This window comes from Sminthopsis crassicaudata, chromosome X, assembly GCF_048593235.1.
Source record: "Sminthopsis crassicaudata isolate SCR6 chromosome X, ASM4859323v1, whole genome shotgun sequence".
Lineage (NCBI taxonomy): Eukaryota > Metazoa > Chordata > Mammalia > Dasyuromorphia > Dasyuridae > Sminthopsis > Sminthopsis crassicaudata.
In genome coordinates this window covers 68,161,704-68,184,531 of record NC_133623.1, presented here as the reverse complement: position 1 = coordinate 68,184,531, position 22,828 = coordinate 68,161,704, and the positions used below count along the sequence as shown (strand labels likewise).

Below are 22,828 nucleotides of genomic sequence, written 5' to 3'. Positions count from 1 at the left end.
CTTATTTTGAGAGCAGAGGGAGTATGTTCCCCAATTCCCTCCCTTGGTTTGAGGCAGTGAGGCACAATGGGAAATAATATCCCATTGACAGTCAAAAGAGTAGAGTTCACTTAAAGAAAGTTGCTTAAACAACTGTTTGAACATGTATACATATATTGTATTTAATTTATACTTTAACATATGTAACATGTATTGGTCAACCTGCCATGGGGGGGGGGGGGAGGGAGAAGAGGGGAAAAATTGGAACAAAAGGTTTGGCAATTGTCAATGCTGTGAAATTACCCGTGCATATATCTGGTAAATAAAAACTATTTAAAAAAAAAGTTGCTTAATCTTTCTGGGTCTCAATTTCCCCATCTGAAAAATCAACAGATTAATCTCAATCAGATGTGTCAAATTCAAAGTTAATCCATCCCGGAGTGAAATCTGACTCCGAGGCAAATGCAATGGGGAAATGTTGGATAAGATAAAAATATGATACAACTCAGCTAATGTAAATTTGTGATTTTCTTTGTCAATAGTAATTGTTATCCCAGGATCACATGACTTCTGAAGTCCCTTCATGGCTTAGGCAGGGGGGCTTTCTCCCTAGCTGTCCACGAGGCTATGAGAAGCCCTAGAATTTTCTGTGATTTTACAGTTTTCATGGGGTTTTATATCCATTATCTCAATTTTTAAAAAATTAAGACCCAAAATGGCTTTGTAGGAATTAGAGAGCCTGCCTCCAAGCCAGGAGGCTTTCAGATCCCATCACTGGCAAATAACCCCGGGCGCCGGGACCTTGAACCAATCACAACGCTTGAAAATGGTGGTCCCAACATGTTTAACCTATCTTGGATTACTTGCTGTCTGCAGGGGGTGGGTAGGGAAGGGGGGGTGAAGAAAAAAAATCTGGAACAGGAGGTTTTGCAAGGATGAATGTTGAAAACTATACATGTAATATTGTATGTATTGGTCTACCTGCCAACTGAGGGAGGGGGTGGGGGTGGGGAAGGAGGGGAAAAATTAGAACAAAAGGTTTTGCAATTGTCAATGCTGAAAAATTACCCATGCATATACCTGGTAAATAAAAAACAATAATTAAAAAAATTTAAAAAAGAAAAAAAAAAGAAAACTATGCATGAATTTTGAAAATAAAAAACTAAAAAAATTTGTTTCCACATTGTAATTGGAAAAAATAAAGTAGTAACAATATATTTAAAATAAAACAAAATGGAGGTGTCAAGAAAGCCCGGTTATTCATATTGTCTCTGTTCTATTGTATTTTCATTTTGTTAAATATTGCCCAATTGCATTTCCATCCGCTTTGGGTTGCACTCTTGAGGGTGATGGGTTTTGCAAGTGAAAGTAGCCATCCACCCACTTTGGGGGAAGGAACCTTGTCTGGGAAGGAGGTGAAATAGCAGAGAAATAGCATGTCCAGGGTCTAGATCCAAAGCTGGCAGCAGCCTCGGAGGTCATGCATTGTAAACTCTTCATTCTGCAGCGTAGGAAACAAACCCGGGATCGGGGGTGGGAAGGGACTCCCCCGAGATCAGAAAGTGGTATTGCGTGTGATCAGTAAATCAATTAACAACCATTTATTTGATTATTTTAAATCATCAAGGAATCAAGCATTTATTACCAAACTCGAATCAGCTCCCCCCACTTGCAGATTTTTTGTTGCGGTTCAGTCCCGATCGATCCTAGGGGTTCTCTTGGCCAAAATGCTTTCCCATTTCCCTCTCCAGCCCATTTTACAGATGAGGAAATTGAGGCAAACAGGGGTAAGGCACTTGCCCAGGGTCAGGCAGAATTTGGATCCAGGTCTTCCTGACTCCTGCCCCATCACTCTAGCCACTAAGCCGCCTAGCTGCCTACATCCTCTATTTTCATAGGAAACAGCCTCCCTGGATAAGTTCGTGGCATTATCCCTCCATATTGCTTTGCTTTCTGCTATGTTGCTACAAATAGGGGCTACGTGATCGGTCCTTTCCAAAATGCTTCCCCCGTAAGTCCCTCGGGATCTGCAGGAACAGGTGGCTCCTGCCTCGATGCCTCGATTTGGGGTTGACCGTTGACAGAAACTCGGCGGGTGGGCCAGATTCTGTTTCTGGGGCTGAAGAAGCCCCCGGAGTCCGCAAAGCGCAATCGGCCCAGGCGATCCGCTAGATTGCGCATCACTCCTTCCCCGCCACTCGCATCCAGCCGATTCACCTGCTAAGTTCGCCCTCGCCTCACTCCGCCGCTTGAGAGCCGGCTTCGGGCCGCCCCACCCCCTCTCTGCTTTTCAGCCAATCCGGGATAAAGCACCCTGAACGGGGGTGTGGCCACAGAGAAGGCAACGCCCCTAGTTACCAGGCGACCAATAGGGAGAGGCGGAGGCAGAACGCTCAAGCTAGTGTTCCACCCTCCCAACCGGCAGACAATATAAGAACGCGAGCGGCTGGCGGGAAGGCAAGATGGCCGAGGCGTCGTAGTGAGTAGGCTCTTGTTGCCGAGTCACCTCTCCCCAACCTTGCCTTACGGCCTCAGGCTTTATCTGCCGAGCCCCTGACCTACCCACCGTGACCGCCGAGGTCGGTCTACCGAGGACCTCAGGGTGAAGATGCCGAATATCAAGATTTTCAGCGGCAGTTCTCACCAGGACCTGTCCCAGAAGATCACCGATCGCCTGGGCCTGGAACTGGGCAAGGTGGTAACTAAGAAATTCAGTAACCAGGAGACCTGGTGAGTAGCCGGGGCCCGGGGTAAAACTGGGGTTAGAGCCGGGACCGGGGCCGGGGCGGGGGCCGGGTCGTGGGTCAGGGCCGGTGGCCTGTGGCCGGCCGGCCGGTTTGACGCACGCGCATGCGCTGGTAGTTGGGCTATCCGTAGACCGTGGTGTTGGGACCCAGGCTAATAGTGGGCTAACGCCGTGGTCTTGGGGGGCTGTCGGGAGGGAATGGGGGGGACAGAGGTGGGCCGAAGGGTCGGTACTAGTCGTCGCCACCTTGTGGCCGGGATCGCGGCTCGTGACTCGGGAGGGCGGGCTGGCTGACGGATCAACGGAAAAAACGGACAGAGATTCGAACCCCCTCGGGTGGGGGTGGTGCGATCAAGGCCAAAGTCGCCCGCTAGCCTTGGGCGTGGGCGCTTTGGGCCGGCCTTTGCCTGGAAGCAGTCAGTGATAGATTGTTACCCTGCAGTGTGGTGTAGTGGTTAGAGCTCTAGATTGGATGATTTGGGTTCAAATACCAGTTCCGCCTCTTGATAGCTGCATGATTGTGAGTAAGTCACTTAACCTCTCCCGCGCCTCAGTCTTCTCATCTGTAAAACACGGCTAGAGATTGAAACTAAGATGTAGCCTTCCCTTCTCCCTGCGCAGATTGGCTTGGGGAGAGTTTGGGGGGGCATATCCAGAATTGCACTGGGAAGCGTCTTTGTGCTATAGAAAAAAAAACAAAAACGCTGGTGTTTTGGGAATGGAAAGAATTTGGGTTCAAATCCCCCCTCCCCATGTTTGAGCCTCAGTTTCCTTACCTGAAATGTAGAAATTGGGCTTGATAGTGTCTGAGGTGGTTTCCCATTCTGGATATAGGCGCCTAGGAGCCGGTAGATATTAGAGGCCTGGTTTGAATCTAGATTTTTCCTGACTCACTGTTTATGTCTTCTTAATCTGGAAAATGGGAATAATAATAATAAGTGCGCGTAATTTATAGGATTGCTGTATAGACTAAATGAGGTGATACTTGGGAAATGCTTTGCCATCCTTAGAGTGCCCTATTAATTTTTGGCTAATTAATATCTATTAATTATTGTTAATGAACCCCAGCACCCTGGGGTTTGAAAGTAGTCAGACTCAGTAAACTTTTAATTAGTGGGGAAAAGGCTGGGGATACTAGACAAGCATGAAGTGGTCCCTGGATAGCTTGGGGGGGGTATTTTAACTTTCATTAAATTTAGCTTTTTAAAATTTTGTTTGAATACCTGATTCTCCATAGGAGGCTCACACCCCAAGGGCATTTGTCTAGGACCTACTGAAAAGTTCTTTTGGAGAGGGGGAACTTGTAGCCCCCAGGGCCAGTGGCTGATTGGTCCAAGGTCTCTCTGACTGGGATGTGGAGGAGCAGGATTCTGTGTTCTTTCCACAAAGCCTCAAACCTGGCTTCTGTTCTGTGCTTAGCTTTTGAGTGGGATTCAGCTAAGAGACCTTGTCTGGAGCTGTGCTGGCTAGTAGTTGGAGCATAATAAATGCTTGTTGACTTACTGCCCTTGGAGTTATGGGTAAGGGAGGCAAAAATGAACAGTTGGGGGCCATGGCTCAGGATTTTCCTTGAATGAGGACACTTTTGGTTTATTGTGGTTATATTATATAATATATGTTATAATATTGGTTTATTGTGGTTATAATCGAGGGAGGCTCAGCCTCAGGTTTGGCTGCTTAGCTTTGTGTTAAAGAGCACTACATTTGGAGCCAAAGGATCTGAGTTCAAATCCCAGGTCAGTCACTCACTTCTTGGGCCATTGAGATATGGGCTCAGTGGCCCCCAAACTTTAAAAAAAAAAAGCTCAGTGGGGTGCCTCGGATGTCATTTCTGCTTCAGCTTCACCATCAGTAAAAGGGAGGGAATGATTGTACCTATTCATGGGGTGAATAGACACTAGCAAAATATTCTCGCCCTGGCTGGAAGCCAGGGTCTGAGTGGACCCCCTGAGAAGAGCAAGCTGACCCTGTAGAATTACCTTGTACAGACAGAGCCAGGGACAGAGTATTTTTCTGGCCTCCATTCACCCCATCAGCTACCTCCCAAGGTCCGTTGAGAATCTAAGAGGGTATTCATTCATAGAGCACTTAGCACAGTCCTAGATGTTGTTAAGCTAAGACATTTTTGAGGTTGAATTTGAACTCATGGCTTCTGGCCCTTGGAGATCATCTTCTAGGGCCCACTGAGTCAGTGGTCCTTTTATAGATAGCTAGCTAGGGGTTTTTTAACCTGTGGGTCTTTTTTTGTTGTTTTTTGTTTTTTTTTAAACTGTTCACTGTATTTCAGTAGAATTGGTTTCTTACTTTATGCATTCAAAACATTCTATGGTGGGGGGTGGGGTGGGGGGGTGGCCCTTTGCCAGACTGAAGTAAAAGGTTCCAAAGTCTTACGTTCCATGTTTAAGCTATATTGGATTACTTGCTGCCTGGGGGAGGGGGACAATTGGGGCACAAGGTTTGCAAGGGTCAATGCTGAAAAGTATCTTTGCATGTAATTTTGAAAACTAAAAAGCTATTAAAAAAAGAAAAAGTTGTGCTAAATTAGGGCTATGAACTTGCACTTGGAAATGTGTGCTAGCAGCCCTCCTTCCTGCAGAAGCAGGGTTCAAAGTTACCCAACTGAAGTGGGTTTTTTTGTTTTGGTTTTTTTTTTTTCTTTGTTTGTTTGTTTTTTGGTCCCTCTTCCTTCTAGTAAGCTCCTTTAATGGGAGGGGGTGGAATTTCAATAAGTCTCTGCTGAATATGCAGAATGAATATGAATATGTATTCTCTATGGCTAAGGGATGGGAGGGGAGGAAGAGGAAGGAGTTGGCCTGAGGGGCCTTTTCTCTCACCTGGGCCAGTTTTTGTCCAGATTATGGGGGACTTTCCCTTGGAATTTTCTTCCTCCCCAAAATTAGGCATTTTCTTTTTTAAAGCCTGGGGTGGGGGGGGGGGCGGGGCAGGGGAAGATTCCCTAATTGATCAAGTAAAACCTCGAATATTCAGTCACTGGTTCGGACCCTTTTGTGCTGGATTGGGAGAGGAGAAAGTGATTTCCTAGAAATGTCCCCAGCACTAGCCCGGTTTAAGGAAATGGCTACAGGTGGATTTGCTTATGCTCCCTTCCACTGTAGATGTCTTTTTTTTTTTTTTTTTTTTTTTTTTTTTTTTTAAGGAAGTTTTCAAAGTCAGATTGTCTTATCTTTCTGGCTGTCCTGGGTGGGGGGAAGGGGTTGTGTGTGTCTCCTTTGTCCATTTGGGCCCATGATTGGGGGAAGGACAGTGCACCCACAGTGTGAGGGAGGATTATGGGACATGGATTTTTTTTTTTTTTTTTTTTTTGGTCCCTTATGTGCATCCCCCATACATGATAGCTGAGGGAGATGCCTTGGATGTCTGCTTCTGGGCCCAGTTAAGGGAGTGGCTCTTGGGTGGAAGGAAGGAATAGTGGGGGGGGTGTCTATCTACCTTTCCCAGAGGCTCGTTGTCAGCTGGGGGAGGGGGCAGTTGGGAGGGGTAGGGGATTGAGCACTAAAGCTACTCGTAGTTTGTCCTTCATTCTAGAAGGGGACCTGCACCGCTGGGAGGTGAGGCGGGACCTGCCCTTGGGTTGGACTCAGGCCACACCCATTCAATGATTCTGGCTATTGAGGCTCCCAAACTCCTCTTTCTCCCAGTCAAAACAACTACTAAATACAAAAATCCGGGCGGGAATCACCCCCAGGGCTTCTGGCCTAAACCTAAAGGGCCTGCTAAAGTTTCCATTCTTTCTGAGCCAAACTAGGGCCCAATGGGGCTTGGCCTGCCGGGTCTCCCTTTACATCCTAGGCCTTCTCCCGGCCTCCAGTTCCCTATCTGGTCCCTGGCCCCCCGGGGCTCCTGGGAAAAAAAGCCAGGCAGGTGACCTTGCTCACTTGGCTGTTAGGGCATCACCTCCCTGAAGTCAGGCTCTTCTTCCAGAAGGGGCTAGCTGGCCCACAAAGTGGAACCAATCAGGTGCAAAACGCTTCTTTCCTTTCTTTTTCTCTTTTTTAGTTTCTTCCTCCTTTCCTCTCTCCCTCCCTCTTTTCCCTCTCCACATTTACCCCCCCCCCCCCCAGATGCTCTTCAAATGCAGTAACTAGAGATAAATCTGGTATAAGGTGTAGGGTTTATGGGGGGGGGGCTATTGTTGCTGATTTATAGTGATTGTCAAGCTTAATAGACTACCCCCAAACAAAAAACAAAACCAACCAACCCCCCAATTTAATCTCATCTATTGCTATTAGCATTATGGTAAGGAAATTGGTTTTTGCCAAAGGCAAATGTAAATGTTCTTGGTTGCCTTAGAATTGGGGGGGACCCTCCCCGAGCTCCAGGTTACCTCAGCTCTGGGGATTGTCCTTCCTGAAAGAGTTGAGTACTGCCACTCTAATGCAGGAATTCACTTTTCTAAAGCAAAAATGGATTAGCTTGTAGGGGGATTTGGGGGCTGGAAGAAACTTTGGAATTCATTGAATTTGGGGGTTCCCCCACTGGGGGGAGGGCTTCTGGAAACTTTTGGAAAAGAAGTATAGCATCCCTTTGAAATAGTGCAGAAAACTCCAAATGAAGTTGTGCAAAAGTTTGGGTGAACTCCTGGAGGAAAACAATTTTCTTTCTTTTGTTTCTTGTATATATATATATATATATATATATATGTGTGTGTGTGTGTGTGTGTGTGTGTGTGTGTGTGTGTGTGTGTGTGTGTGTAAGTTAAATACGAAAATGTATTTATTATATTGAGGGCAAAAGATATAGAGACTGAATGAACATATGATCTAGTCCGGCACCTTCATTTAACACATTAGAAAAAGGGAACTGATTTGTCCTCTGTCACCTAGATATTAGCAGTAATCCAGATTCAAGTCTTGGACTTGGGACTCCCGATGGTTTTTTCCATTGTACCAGAAATGGAAAACTGGACACTGAATGGATATAAAAGTGTAACTGTAATACCTTTGGAAGGTACAGTGACAATTTCATGTGGATTGACTGACTCCTCGAGAACAGGGACTGTCTACTTTTGTATTTACATGTTGAAATGATGTCGTTCACCCATAGCTGATGCATCAAATCAGATATTTTCTACAGGAAAACTTAAAAGTAGATACCAACTGAATTTTAGTCATACACCTGCCAGTGCTTAATCTAGCTAGATAGATAATGTGGATCGATTGATGGATTAATCTATTGATCGATTATTCGATCTATATTAATCTAGCTAGATAGATAATATAGATCGAATAATCGATCAATATATTAATGATCCACATGTGATGAGTCCATGGAAGGTCCTAAGGGTGAGCTAGATAATATAGATTGAATAATCGATCAGTAGATTAATCCATCAATAGATCCACTTGTGATGAGTCCATGGAAGGTCCTAAGGGTGAGCTAGATAATATAGATTGAATAATCGATCAGTAGATTAATCCATCAATAGATCCACTTGTGATGAGTCCATGGAAGGTCCTAAGGGTGAGCTAGATAATATAGATTGAATAATCGATCAGTAGATTAATCCATCAATAGATCCACTTGTGATGAGTCCATGGAAGGTCCTAAGGGTGAGCTAGATAATATAGATTGAATAATCGATCAGTAGATTAATCCATCAATAGATCCACATGTGATGAGTCCATGGAAGGTCCTAAGGGTGAGCTAGATAATATAGATTGAATAATCGATCAGTAGATTAATCCATCAATAGATCCACTTGTGATGAGTCCATGGAAGGTCCTAAGGGTGAGCTAGATAATATAGATTGAATAATCGATCAGTAGATTAATCCATCAATAGATCCACATGTGATGAGTCCATGGAAGGTCCTAAGGGTGAGCTAGATAATATAGATTGAATAATCGATCAGTAGATTAATCCATCAATAGATCCACTTGTGATGAGTCCATGGAAGGTCCTAAGGGTGAGCTAGATAATATAGATTGAATAATCGATCAGTAGATTAATCCATCAATAGATCCACATGTGATGAGTCCATGGAAGGCCCTAAGGGTGAGCTAGATAATATAGATGGAATAATCAATCAGTACATTAATCCATCAGTCGATTCACATGTGATGAGTCCATGGAAGGCCCTAAGGGTGGTACAGCATACCTAAAGTGCTTTGAAATACTCAGTGGAACATCACTAATCCAATTTTCCCCTCTCTCCTTAGCGTGGAAATTGGTGAAAGCGTCCGCGGAGAGGATGTCTACATTGTGCAGAGTGGCTGTGGTGAGATAAATGACAACTTGATGGAACTTCTCATCATGATTAATGCCTGCAAGATTGCGTCAGCAAGCAGAGTCACCGCCGTTATTCCTTGCTTCCCTTATGCCCGGCAGGACAAAAAGGACAAAGTAGGAGCAGACTCCAATGTGGTATTTTCTTTTCTTTTAATATGTTATTCCTGTTTTAGATTGCTGGTTGTTCTCCTTCGTTCTTGAAGAGGACCCAAATGACCGGCACTATGGTGGAGTCAGTTACAGTGTGGCCGACTGTGGCTGATCAGACCAATAGGAACACGAGTTATGGTGGACTGCATAGAAACTAACCCTGAAGGGGAAGAGCTGAGTTCAAGTCCCACTTCTAACTTATGCCATGTGACCATGGCAAGTCATTTAACCTCTCGGTACCCCAGGTTATTTTCTGTAGCCAATAGAAGAAGCTCCTAGGCTGGCAATTACCTGTATGATAATATTAGAAGTCTGTGATATATACAGATCATTTAAATATGAGTCATTTCATAAGGATATAAATTGCAAACCAGGAAGATTCAGGTGTTTTTTTTTTGTTTTGTTTTTCACTTTTTATTTTTTCTGATTTCTTTAAATTTATTTTATTTTTAAAAAAGCACCACACAATAAAAAAGGAATACAAAACAAAAGAGAACATTCGTCTGGGAGGATTCAAAATACATAACAATGAATTAACCAGTTCAAGAAATATATATATTTTAGTAAAAGAAATTCTATTCATGAGTGTCAATCTTTTCATTTCCTTCCTTGTAAATTGTTCTTTTGTTCTCTGCTGTGCACCTTTTTACTTTATTATTTTTTTCCTCTTTCATCCCTCCCACCTCTCCCAAGCATCTATAGTTAAGAAAGGATATATTTATGGGTACATATGTAAATATATGCATATACATATATACACACATACATACCATGCCCCCTGCCCATGAACTCACACACATATCTTATCCCTGCTTTTAATTCTGCTCCTTAAGTTGCCTTGCTATTATTTAACCTCCTCCCGCCCATGGATCCCTCTCTTGTCTTCTTCCTGCACCCTTTGCTTCTCCATCCCACCATCCCTCCCACCTTATTTCTTTATAGATTTAGAAGGGTTCTGTATCCTTCATGGTATATGTGTTGCCCATTTGACCCATTCCTGATGTGAGTAGGTTTTCAAAACTACAAGCCCTCCTCCCCTCTAATAGTGCCTCTGTATCTATTCTTCCTCTGTACCTCAATTGTATGACATAATTACTATTTTTACCTGAGTTCTGCCCCAATCTTTCTTTGGAGCTACTCTATTACTGCATATGGCATACAAAAAAACCCAAACAATTTATCCATATTAAATTCCTTGAAATTGATCTTTGATATTGGTGCTTATATGTTAAATTCTGGTTTGGTTGTTATAAAGTCCTGAAAATCTGCAAGTACCTTGAATTTCTGCAAGTTCCTTGAATTTTATTTTTTTTTTTCATTCAACATTATGGATAATTTTTCTGGATATGATATTTTTGGCCACAGGCCTAATTCTTTTAATTGTCAGTAGATGCAGTTCCAGGAGTGGCTGCTGGTAAGTCCTATGCAATTTTAATTGTAGCTTCAGCATATTTAAATTGGTTTTTGTTTTTCTTTGTTTCTTGCAGAATTTTCTCTTTGATCTGAGGGTTTTGAAATTTGGTAATAATATTTCTATGTGTTTTCCACAAAGGATCTCATTGAGGTGGTGATTGGTGGATTTTTTCTATTTCTACTTTCCCCTCCAGGACAATTTTCTTGGGTTATTTCTTGTATTATTGTTTCAAGGTTCTTTTTTTGGTCACAGCTTTCAGGTAGTCCAATTAGTCTTATGTTTTCTCTTCTTGATCTGTTTTTCCAGATCTGTTGTTTTTCTTATGTTTCACTTTTTTTTTTTTTTCATTCTTTATATGTTTTGTTATTTCTTGGTCTCTCATAGCTTCACTGGCTTCTTGCCCAATTCTAATTTTCAAAGAGTTATTTTCATTTTTATAACTCAACTTTAACTTTTATTTTTTTCATAATCTTGTTTTTCTTGGATGGTTTTTATTTTTTAGTTTTTCCTCAATGTCTCTCATTTGATTTTTAAATTCATTTTTGAATTCTTCCATAAATTCTCTCTGAGCAGGGAACCATTTAACGTTACTTTTTGGAGTAGAAGAAGCTTTTTTTACTTCAGTGTCCTCCTCTGAAGATGAACCCTGGTCTTCCCTGTTCCCATAGTAAGTTTCTATGGTTGGGTTCTTTCTTCTTTGCTGGTTCATTTAAAAAAAAAATTAGATATTAGTGTAACCACTAATTGTGGGAAGGATGATGCCTCTGGGTTCACTTCAGCTTCACCTGTACTTCTATAGTGATAGTGGCAGAAAGGGGACCAGAAAGTCCTGAGCTTTTAGATCATCAACTCTCTGTAAGCTCCTTGTACGGTAACCATCAGGAATACTTCTGGAGAAAGAGTTATACCTATTTACATCTGTCCCCTGAGTGGGAAAAAAAAGTCATAAGACTAAGTGGAAGGTTGAGACTGTAGCTCTCATTGGAGAGGCAGATAAAGGAGCTAAGGGACTTTTTTTCCATAAGAAACTTAGGAACATTAAAAAAAGCTTTGTAATATTCCAAAGTCAAGTTTACTCTCTCTTTCAGTCCTGGGCCCAGTTTTAGATTCAAGTCTACATACTGATAGATGAGCTCTGTAGGGTTTTCATCCAAGTACATGTCATAATCTGGCTAATATAAATATTCCTCATCCATTTGATCTTTCCCGTATGGATGGTCAGGCTAAACTTTAACTGCTTTCAAACACTGAAGAATTCCAGGGTTTATTTTGCAACCAGGAAGAATGTCATCTGCAAATGGAACCTGGGAGAGATCACAGAGAATCCCGTCTCTTCCATTTGGACTCTATATTCCTGGTCTCCAGTCCTTTCTATCATAGCTCAAGGAATCTTGAATGATTTTGATATATGGATGAGAAAACCTTTTTTGGAAAAATTGACTGTGAGGTGACATTTGAGTCAATTGCAAAATGGTAAAGATGCAATTCATCGTTGAATATTATTTATGCAAACCTGCTTTTTTTTTCCCTATTGATAGTCTCAGCAAGAATTCTCTCAATTTGTACTTTGATGATTGTCAAAAGATTTTGTATAGGTGAGAAGACATCTAGCCTCCATAGTTATCTTCTCAGTAGTCTTTTGGTTTTTCTTTTTGTCTATTAAGTTTCAATTCTTATTGTTTGAACTTTATCTTTCCCTCCTTCACATGTCTTGAATATTAATCCCTCAAAAGCCTCACAATTGCATATCTCCTAAAAAGGGTATACCCTCCATCCAATTTGGCTGCTTTTCCTGTCTTTGTTCTTTCTCTCCAGTGCTATTTCTCTTTCCCTTTTAAGCACAATAAGATCTCTGGTATTGCGGTCCACCGGCCTTGATGATGAAAACAGTTTGTTATAGTAATCACTGTGTGTATATATATATATATATTTTTTTTTTTTTTTAATTTTTTAATTTTTTTTTTTTCTTATGGGTTTTTTGGGGGTGGAGAGTGGGTCTTTTCATTTTCATATTTAAATGTCCTTGAGATAACTTACTTAGTTGGATCTCTTGCCAAGCTTTCTTTTTTCTACATTAAAATTGAATAAAGGGTGTCATGTGAAAAATGATGGACTAGTCACATAAAGATATTCAAGCAGTGGACAGCCTGGCTTGCTCCATTGGTATTCTTACAATATCAAGAGAATGTAGAGAAAGCTTTCTGGAAAGCCCCGCAGGATGGGCTGGTACATGAGCTTTGGTCTGCATCTTGATATTAAAGGGAGCATCCATGCTGATAAGCTGTGGCATTGGACTAAGTCTTCATCTGATCCTTTGTTTCTATGATTTTCATAATTCTATGCCATTATCTCCTAAACTTTAGTGTGGACTATGGGTGGGCAGAGGGGAAACAGAGTTGCATTTGTTTTGCAAATTATTAGCAACATTGGTTGAAAATTTTTAATTTAATTAAAAAAAAAAAAACTAAATGTCTAATGGTAGCTACTTGTCACAATTGGCTCTTTTACCTTTTAAGAGACAAGAGACAGGAAAAATTTTACTGAGATAAGAAGTAAGCCCACTTTGCCAGCATCATCACTTTGAACTATTTTGTTAGTGACACTTAACTCTCCCATATTTAGAGCCGAGCCCCGATCTCAGCCAAGCTCGTGGCAAATATGCTGTCTGTAGCAGGAGCAGATCATATAATCACCATGGACCTTCATGCTTCTCAGATTCAGGTATTAAAAAAAAAAAAAAAAAAACCAAAAGGAGTTAGTGTGAGGAGGGGGAAAGGGTTGCTATAAATGAGGAGAAAAGCAGGAGAAACTAGGATATTTCTGGGGAACAACTGTCTAGGAGAGACAGGCACAAAGCTGGGCCTCCTAAGGGGCTCGATTTGCATCTTGGCAATTATCCTTACTAGGTGGATGGCCTTGATATGCAGTGGGCCTCTGGCTGGGTGATATTACCACTGCCTGCCTCACAGAGCATTGACTAGTGCTGGGAGCCCTGGGAGGGTAAGGGGGAGTCAGAGCCAAAACATTAATGGGAGTTTCTTTTGGCAGGGGTTTTTTGATATCCCAGTGGATAACTTGTATGCCGAGCCAGCTGTCCTGAAGTGGATAAGAGAGAACATTGCCGACTGGAAGACCTGCTGCATTGTATCTCCTGATGCTGGTGGCGCTAAAAGGTAGGATTAGTAGCCATCTCTGAACTGGCCAGATGCTCGAGTCATGAGAGGTGGAGAATCTACATGAGGTGGCTCAGCCCATCTTTCGTTATGGAATTCCAGAACTAGCCTTTAGAAGTCATTGAATCCAATGTCTCATTTTACAGTTGAGGAAACTGAGGCCCAGAGTCACACAGCTGGTCAGTGTCTGAGATCAGATCACAGCTCCAAATCCAGTGTTTTGCTCTATCCCCCATGTCCAGTAGGTTCTCTCTCCCTAAATTGTTACTGAGAATCTTTTCCTTTGCGATAGCATCACATCTATAACATAAGACTTTAGTTTTTACTTTAAATAGTATTTTTTTTCCTAATTCTTTTAAAAACAATTTTCAACATTTTTTTTAAGGTTTTGCATTCCAGATTTTTCTCCCTCCTCAAGAAGGCAAGCAATCTGATAGAGGTTATACATGTATAATCACGTAAAAACATTTCTACATTAGTGATGTTGTAAAAGAAGAAATGAAACAAAAGGAGGGGGGGGGAGCCAAAAGAGGATAGCATATGAGATGGATTTGACGGGTTCCCCTGCACTGCACTGACCAAACTGCTGGTTGGGAGGTCAGGGATTTCTTCAGGTAGAGATCCCAGTAAGAAAGAAGCTGTAGCCATGGCTCCACTGGGGAGTAAGTAGATAGCCAGGAAGACTAGAGTTCAAATCCAACCTCCGATACTTATTAACTTTGTGATCCAGGGCAAATCATTAGCCGTTTCCTCGACTGTAAAAATAGGGATTGTAGTAGCACCTTTCTCCCTCCGTGCTGCTGGGTATTAAATGAATATTTGTAAAATACTTGATTAATAGGAAATGCCTTAATAAATGTTTGTTCCCTCTCTAACTGGAAGTCACCTATCTCCCTTTCTTAGGAAAGGGCTAGGGATTTGATTTTCAGATCAGTTATTTAAGTTATATTTATTTATTAAGTTATATACATTTTTATATAAGTTATATATATTTATTAAGTTATATTTATTTCAGATCAACAGTTATTAAAACTATCTAAGACATGGGTACACTGTGTCAGTGGGGGGTGAGCAGCTTTGTTTCCTCAGACCTTGTTATTGCTGCAGATTCAAAAAACATTTTTTATTCTTAGGATTAAAATACTGAGCAAGAAGGAAAGCATGTTAGATTATGGTTTTCGAGCCAAGAACCTAAAGGACATTTGAGTAGAATTTGCCAGAGACTGAAAGCTGTGCAGATTAAGGGCCCTTCATTTCCTCCCTGGATTACTCATTAATAATACATTCAGAAGTGTTACTTACATTCCTAATGGAGTAATAGAGCCAGACATGGCAAAAGCCAGGTGATTACAAGTTAATTCAGGATTCTTTCAAAGCCATTTATAGTTCCAACAATGGCTTTTTCTTCAATCTTTCCATTAAAGCAAACATGAAGAGACCTGGATTAAGGGCATTTCGGCGCTCCTCCCCCATTTGCTCCTGTCCTGTCTGTTTATCAATATCTTCCTCTCCACAGTGAATTAGCTCACTGTGAAAAACATTGACGAGCCTAGCGATGGAGCCAGAAGTGCCCTCAGAAGCCATTGAGGCCAGACCATCTCATTTTACAGAGAAAACAGGAAGGAAAAGGATTTGTCCATCGTCACACACTCGTTACATACATAACAAGCACATAATAGATAGGTCCCATCAGAGGCAGGATTGGAAATGGGTAAAAATATGGGATGCGCTTCGAAATAGCCCTTAAGATCTGTCTCTCTTCAGTTTTACTATAGGCTGCCAGCATTTCTACGCAGTCCCAATTAGTACAAATCCCATGAAGTGGTGATAGCCTTATTCAAATTTAGGGGGCATATTTCCATTTGCCTGGAACCATTTTATATATTTTGTTTTACATTATTTATATTTATATCTATTTTATATAATGCTAACTTCACGTAGTGAGAATTTGCATCCACCGGGAGTCCTCATTTGCAGTGTGGAGAGTGAGCACAGGGCTTGAAATCAAGGCAAGTTCAAGCTTTGTCAATCTTTGAGTTGACTGACAGTAGCTTGAACCACTTGCCATTCTTTACCAAGTGAGTGCCGTTGGTAGGGTCCCTTTCTCCAAAGGAACCTGAAACCTGTGCTTTGTAGAATCATTCCCCATTTAAAACTGGAATGGATTTATTCAGTCATTTCACAAGTATTTCTTAAGTACTTACAATGCATTTATACAAGGTGAGCAAGGTCAAAAGCCCCCAAGCTCTGGCCAGTCTGCCCCCAAAGAGCTGAGCTTCTTCTCCCGGGAGCTGCAGTGTTCACACATATGAGCGAGCCCCTTCGAGGGGTTCCTTGGGCTGAATCTTGAAGAAAGCCAAGGATTCAGGAGGACATTATATCCCAAGTGCTAAAGGCAGCCCCAACAAAGGTGTGGACAGGTCAGGGAATAGCAGCTAGACCAGTTTGCTTAGAATGGAGAGTTCGTGAAGGGGAATAATGTGGAATGAGCCCAGAAGGCAGGGTAGGGTTGAGCCCCGCCTGTGCAGGGCTTTAAATGCCCCGCTGAGGCATGTCTGTGTGGACCTTTTTGCTTAACTGGTCACTGCGTGTCTGAGCTTTGAAGCGCTCAGCTAAAGGCTTGCTCAAAGCTCACATGTAGTCGATGTGATCTCAAGCAAATGGGCTTAACAGAATACTGGGTGGCCAGGAGGCGGAGAACTCTGAATAGTAGCAATAGAAGACAGGATGGGATAGAGATTAGGATAGTTGAGTGGAACCAGCAGAGAGTTTCTAGGCCCAAGTACAGATTTCGGCCCTGCAGTGGCCTAGGTGATCTTGGGTAAATAAATGACTACTTCTCCTTGGGCCTCAATTTTTGATGCCTTTCATTTTTTATATCATAGTCATTTCCATACATACATACATACATATATATATATATATATATATATATATATATATATATATATATATACTCTTTTTCTGCATTATCTGCCTCATTTCCTTCTAACACAAAAAGTTAAGCAAGACCAACTGACTTTGACAGTGTATACAGCATGCTCCACACTTAGCCACATGGCCCTTCCAGTGCAATTAAAAATGTTTGGATTTTGCTTTAGTGTTCTTTGTATTTACATTATTGTGGTGCAGCAGGTCACATAGATTTCCTGATGTTTCACTGAATTCCTTGTGTTGGCCACTTATATCACAAAAATTGTCTAGTAGAGTCATATATTCAGCAGTTGAGCCATTCCCCAAACGACCCCCCCCACACACACTTTGTTTTGTTGTTGCTGTTGCCTGTGTGTGTGTGTGTGTGTGTGTGTGTGTGTGTGTGTGTGTGTGTTTTTGTTTTTGGTTTTTTTGCCACCATAAAAGCTATGAGTATCTTGAAATATGTAGGACTGCTGTCTTTGACCTCTTTGGGGGGGGCTCCAGCAGCAGTGGAATCATCTGGGAGTCAGAAGGTATGAACAGTTTATTTAGTGACTTTTCTTGAATAAATACGGGATTGGTTTTCAGAATCTGTTCACAGGTTTTCTGTTGTCACCTTAATTGGAGCCATCGGTGCACTTAGACTAGGATGATCTGGTTCTCTTATTCACATTGGGAGATCTATTCCATTTGGGTGATAGAGCCTAAACCCTTCCCCACTGCCCACTGTTCCCTCGCTTCATAGAGTTGAGTTTCTGCTGCTTCCTAGAACTGGGTGAGAGTGCTCCTTACTCCCCATTGATAACTGCCTTATCCCATGTTCCTGCAGAGTGACTTCGATTGCAGACAGACTGAATGTCGATTTTGCTCTGATTCACAAAGAGCGGAAGAAGGCCAATGAAGTCGACCGGATGGTGCTGGTGGGAGACGTCAAGGACCGAGTAGCCATTCTCGTGGATGACATGGCTGATACTTGTGGTACTATCTGTCACGCAGCAGATAAGTGAGTAGATGGTGTGGGGAAGGAGGGCTGTTTGGGGGCAGCAGCGACTAGGTTTAGTCCATCGGTTGGAATGATCTTTTAAAAAAATCTACATGTCCCCCTGCCCTGGAAGTGACTACATTTAAGGGAATAAATGTGGCATTTCAAGGTCCCAGGCCCAAAGCATTTACTGTTGCATTGAACACAAACGATTGCTTTGAATAATTTGGTGAGCTGTTGTTGTAGTAAAGGGCAAATTAAACCTGGCAGAGTTGTGTCTGTTATTGATCACAGCAGCACAAAGTAGAGCCGTGTGCTCTGTCAGGATCTCCGATCATTTCAAGAACTTCTGTATTCGTGGCACTTAGACTTGTAAAGTAGGTTTGGTTCTGTCCCCTGTTCACCTGACAGATGGATTTTTCTCTATGCCTTTCCTTCTACCCACCTCTTGCAATTGGATCCATTTGGTTCCCGTCTCCATGTCTTTTTCTAGACTCCTCTCAGCTGGAGCCACTAAAGTATATGCTATCCTTACTCATGGGATTTTTTCTGGGCCAGCCATTTCTCGGATTAACCATGCCTGCTTTGAGGCGGTTGTAGTTACAAACACAATACCTCAGGAAGACAAGATGAAGCATTGCTCCAAAATACAGGTAAGATGGGATTGGGGCATAGAGATCTTGAGGGGCTGTTTGCCTACTGCATGAAGGGCCACGAGCAGGCCTGACTTTCCAGGGAAGGCCTTGTGATAAGCCAGTGTTGCTATAGCCAGTCCAAGCGGATACTGCCCTTACCCACAATCACCCAGGCTAAGTCGAACAGTTGTGATAGTGATTGGGAAGGGGAAGAGTCATATAATTTGAAATGTTAATCGATGGAAGTACTTTAGCAGAAGTGGGAATATTAGAGACTTATTAGAGGAGGGGAGGGAGAAGCCCTGTAATTTCATTAGTCTGGAAACCCCCCCCACCCTATCTCAGTCTCTTTTCTCTGGCATTGAAGAGTCTGAACAAATTAGCCAGGTTGACAGGATGGGAAGGGTCTCTGGAGGGAGCTCCACAGGGGGCCTGTCTGGCTTCATGCCTGGAGCTCCCTCGCATGAGCCACCCGACACTGACCTCCTTTCCTCTCTTGCCCACTTCAGGTGATTGACATCTCCATGATCCTGGCCGAAGCCATCCGCAGAACTCACAATGGTGAATCGGTCTCCTACCTGTTCAGTCACGTTCCTTTATAATTATTGCTGCTATTCACTTCGAAGGCTTTTCTTAACTAAGCCACTCATTATTTGGTATATTACAAAACTTCAGTAGAAATCCCTGCTTGTTCATTCTGCTCTCCCCATCTTTTTGCTCCCATCCAGTCTCCTGGGTCTCTGATTTCTTTTAGTAGCCTATGTGAGCCCCTCAGCTTTCACTCTTAACTCTGTGGAGAGGGGCCTGATGTATCCACCTTAGAAATCCAGGCGGGAGGGGAGGGAGATGGGCCAGATGCACCACTATGCATGCAAACTTAAGCAGTTCTGGTTAGTTGATTTGTTTGTTTTAAAATAAAGTTCTGCAAAGCTTAAATAAAAACCGAATCGTGTTTGTGTCGGCTATAGCAAGAGTCCCAGACTACCCTGGTCATGGCATTCCTGGCTATCAAGGCAGCATTTCTTTAGCATCTGTTATGTATGGGGTGCTGCACTGGAGACAGGGACACGGAGAAAAGACAGTCCCTACCCCCCTCGAGGAGCTGCCGAGGCTCACGGCACACGGACAACACTGAGACAAGCTGAGAAAGAGTGGAGGAAGGCCGAGGGCTTACCTGGAGTCAGGGCAAGATGAAGACGTGGAGCATGTGGGAGAGGATGGGATAAGTTCACTGTAAGGGGGTTGTTCAGGGAATGGTTTGGGCCAAGAAAACTGAAAGAGGCCGCCCAAGGGAAGAGTAAGAAGGGGACACTGGGGCGGGAGGGGGGGTGCCCTTGTGGTTGGCATTCCTTGGAATCAATGACTGGAGCCACTTCTGGCCCTGTGGCTTCTCCTTTAGCCAGATCTCCTGCTTCCGATCACCAGGGCATGCAGACTGAAGCTTCTCTCCCAGGTGAGAATACCTCGCATGCAGAACCATTTCTCCTTTCTCACAGAAATGAGGCTCGGATTGCTTATGAGCAGAGTTTCTCTTGAGTCCCTCTAGAGTCGTTGACCCAGTTCACCTCTCTTCCTGCCCCCAAATCTAAATGAATTATATAAGAAAGAACTTAATCCTCAAGCAGAGTGGAAGATTGTATTCTTTCCTGCTTAGTTAAAAAAGAATTACATATTCCCCTCTCTCCCCTTTCTCTTTTTTCTTTCCCTCTCTCTTCTCTCCTACTGTCTTCCTATCTCTCTCAGTGGAACCACTTCGTGAAATGGGCTGTGGAGGGAGGCTGAACTCCCCGGCGGCTTTGATTCCAAGGGCAGTGTCCAACAGCTCACGGGGGAAGAAGGATCTTGGTGGCTGCAGCTCTCAGTGCCTTGGTGTGCTCAGACCTTTTCTCAGGAGAGAACATTGAAAACTGATGTCAAGACGTCGGGAGCTTTTAGGCCACGGTGCCTTTGGTAAATTCTAAGAACTTCCTTTACATTTGCTGGGTCTTGGGTACTGGTGAACAGCTGCTCCTCTTAAAAGGGAGATTTATAGAAAGAATCGGAGAACAAGCTAGCGTGCAGCGTGTGCCGATGCTGCCATTTATCCCCAGGTATCGGGAGGCCTGAAAGAATCGCTGGGGACAAATCTCTATCAAGTCCTGTACCCAAAAGATCAGGAGTGCTGAGATCTGTCCAAGGACCAGCCAAGTTAGCCAAGCTGACATCTAGACAGGAGGATTGATTCCCTAAGTAAACATAGTCCGGACATCGGCCCTGTCTGCCTCAGTCTACGCTTCTTCAGCAGTTCAAAAACCAAAATTGATACAATTAACTTATTCACAGGCTGGGCAGCTTACTTCTGGGAATGCTACAGGGCTGTATGGCTTGGGTAGACCTTTAAAAGCCCCATTCCAGTGTCCCTCCAAAGCTCCTTGGAGTCATTTAACTTCCCATTCATGGCTCTCGAGGACATTAAAGACAGGTAGATAGCCATGTCTAAGCTCTTTGGGCTGCAGGGGGTGGGGATGAGGGCGGGGTCCTTCTTCATTTAGGGGGTTCTGGCCAGTGTGAATGAATGTTTTTGATAGAAACCAGCCGCTCCCAAGACTGCGTGGTCCATTTCCGTTCTATAGCCAATCAAAGGTGTCCTGTCTTGGTTCTCAAGAGTATCTTGGTACAAGCTCAAAAGACTCAAGGGGTGGTTTGAGAATAGAATTTACAGAAGCAAATGACTAAAGGAAAAAACTGAGCCCGTCACCCAGGTCCCTGTGTTAGCCATCAGAACCTCCTGCAGTTATTCCCTCTGCTGGGATTTTGAAGTAACTGGGATCCATCAATACCTTTGCTTAGCTGAATTATTCAGTTTAATAGGTAAGCTTATTAATGCCTGGGCACAAGCAGGCTTGATTATGGCATGGTGGATAACAAACACTTCCTTTTGGGCCCCTCCCATGACCTGTGACCCTGGACAAGCCACTCTTAGTGCCCCAGGAAACTTTAAGTAGCATCAGTGGCAATGCAATGGGTATGGGCTTTTCCTGTTATGGGCCAGAACTCTGTATTTGAAACAAGGATTCTTACAAGGTGTTAATGGAGTTGATAAGACAATGGGTGTCTAGTTTAGGGAATTAGTTCTCTAGGTCAGTAGGATTGATTTAATCTTACAACAAATCATGGTTCCCTAGTGATGTAATGATTGGCTTATTCTCAGTGTACTGCATATGAACTGGGACAAGAAAGGGGCTCGGAGACAGAGCAGAGAGGCCTGGAGGCTGGAGCACAAACCCTCGCACTGAGACAGACTTCAACACAGAGACCGCCGTAGTGGTCCTCCTGCCTCCCCCACAGAAACCGAGACACATTCCAGAGGACCTCCAGAAAGCTAGCCCGGGCCCCGGGCAAGGAGACAAGACTGAAGGAGATAATAAAGGATTTGGATTTTATGCCTGGCTATTCTTGTGATGATTATTCTGCTGAAACGAAGCCTGGTCCAGAGACCTCCAAAAAACCAACCAGAACACTCCATTTTCCCACTGCACGCCATTAACAAAGGTCTAGTCCCAAAGAAGGCCAAATGGGAAATCAACAGTTTGGGAGGGAGGGGAAGCTTCAGAATTTTGTTTTTAAGGAAATTGGGGCCTTGTTTGGAGAAGTTGTATATGAGAACAAGGGCCCTCTTATTCAGAAAGATTGTTTTATGGTTATCGGGGTGTCTGCTAATTGGGGTGGGAGAAATGGTTGCCCGTATTTACATATATGTCTTGTATGTAATGTGCACCAAAACTACCAGATACTCCTTGGTGCAATGATGCTAAGAAACTAACCTTCAACTTCCTAGCCTCTTGATGGTTTTTAAAAGCCTTTGCCAGTTAAATTACCAGACTCAGACCTTTTCATGGAGCATAACCTCATTTTACAGATAATTTCCTATCTTATCCGACATCCACCACTAGCCGACAAACCCCATTTGGTTTTCTTGGCAGAGAAACAAGTGTTTGGGGTGTCAGGGAGGACTAGCACCTGGTATGAGAGCTTGCTGAGCCATTTTCAAGTCTGCTCAGCCACTTTTAGTTGGGAGTTTTAGCACCGGCAACTGCCACTTCCCAGGAAGACCATCTCAGCCAATGAGGGCTGTCAACAGACCTTCAGTTTATCATGAGTTGGGGGTGAGGGGGCGGGCAGTATTCTAAGCATATTTAGGAATTCCATAGCAGAATGGACAGATGAGGATTATTCCAGTGGCCTAAGCAGAAGCTGTGGAGTGTTTAGAGCTTAGCCAGATATTCAAGATGCCCAAGTCATCCCCTCTACATCGGGCCAGTGCTTATCATCTTGACTTTTGACCTGCCGCTGGGCTTGAAAGAGGCTGGGAGACTGATGATTCTGCCTCACTTAAATCCAATTCATACTGAAGTCAGTTGACCCTGGGATGCCCAGAAATAGGTCAATAACATTTTACAGATGGGGAAAATGAGGCCCAAACACAAAATCACACCTAGGCTCACAGATTTGGAATTGGAAGGGACCTTAGAGTTCGCCCCAAAATCCATAATCCCAAATGACAGCTGAGAGCTCAGTCTGAACACCACCGACCACCTTCGGCCC

At 43.3% G+C, this 22,828-nt stretch overlaps 1 protein-coding gene across 4 annotated transcripts; it reads left to right on the top strand.

The window, feature by feature from the left end:
- Positions 1-2,379: 2,379 nt before the first annotated feature.
- LOC141548768 (ribose-phosphate pyrophosphokinase 1) lies at positions 2,380-19,186 on the top strand. Of its 4 annotated transcripts, none has more exons than XM_074277931.1 (7): positions 2,380-2,709; positions 8,905-9,109; positions 13,161-13,259; positions 13,587-13,711; positions 17,457-17,630; positions 18,103-18,262; positions 18,754-19,186. In XM_074277931.1, exons 1-7 carry the CDS (start codon positions 2,588-2,590, stop codon positions 18,844-18,846), a joined length of 978 nt encoding a protein of 325 aa, XP_074134032.1. In that variant the 5' UTR covers positions 2,380-2,587; the 3' UTR covers positions 18,847-19,186. The 4 variants fall into 4 exon arrangements, with proteins under 4 accessions (XP_074134032.1, XP_074134034.1, XP_074134033.1 ...); XM_074277933.1 differs by having other exon boundaries at positions 2,400-2,709; positions 8,905-9,088; XM_074277932.1 differs by having other exon boundaries at positions 2,403-2,709; positions 8,905-9,106.
- The last annotated feature ends 3,642 nt before the right edge of the window (positions 19,187-22,828 follow it).

Coding starts and splice junctions, on each gene's coding strand:
- LOC141548768 (XM_074277931.1), top strand. CDS start 2,588: ATGCCGAATATCAAGATTTTCAGCGGCAGTTCTCACCAGGACCTGTCC. Junction 17,631..18,102: donor ATCTGTCACGCAGCAGATAA/GTGAGTAGATGG, acceptor GTCTTTTTCTAG/ACTCCTCTCAGCTGGAGCCA. Junction 18,263..18,753: donor AGCATTGCTCCAAAATACAG/GTAAGATGGGAT, acceptor TGCCCACTTCAG/GTGATTGACATCTCCATGAT.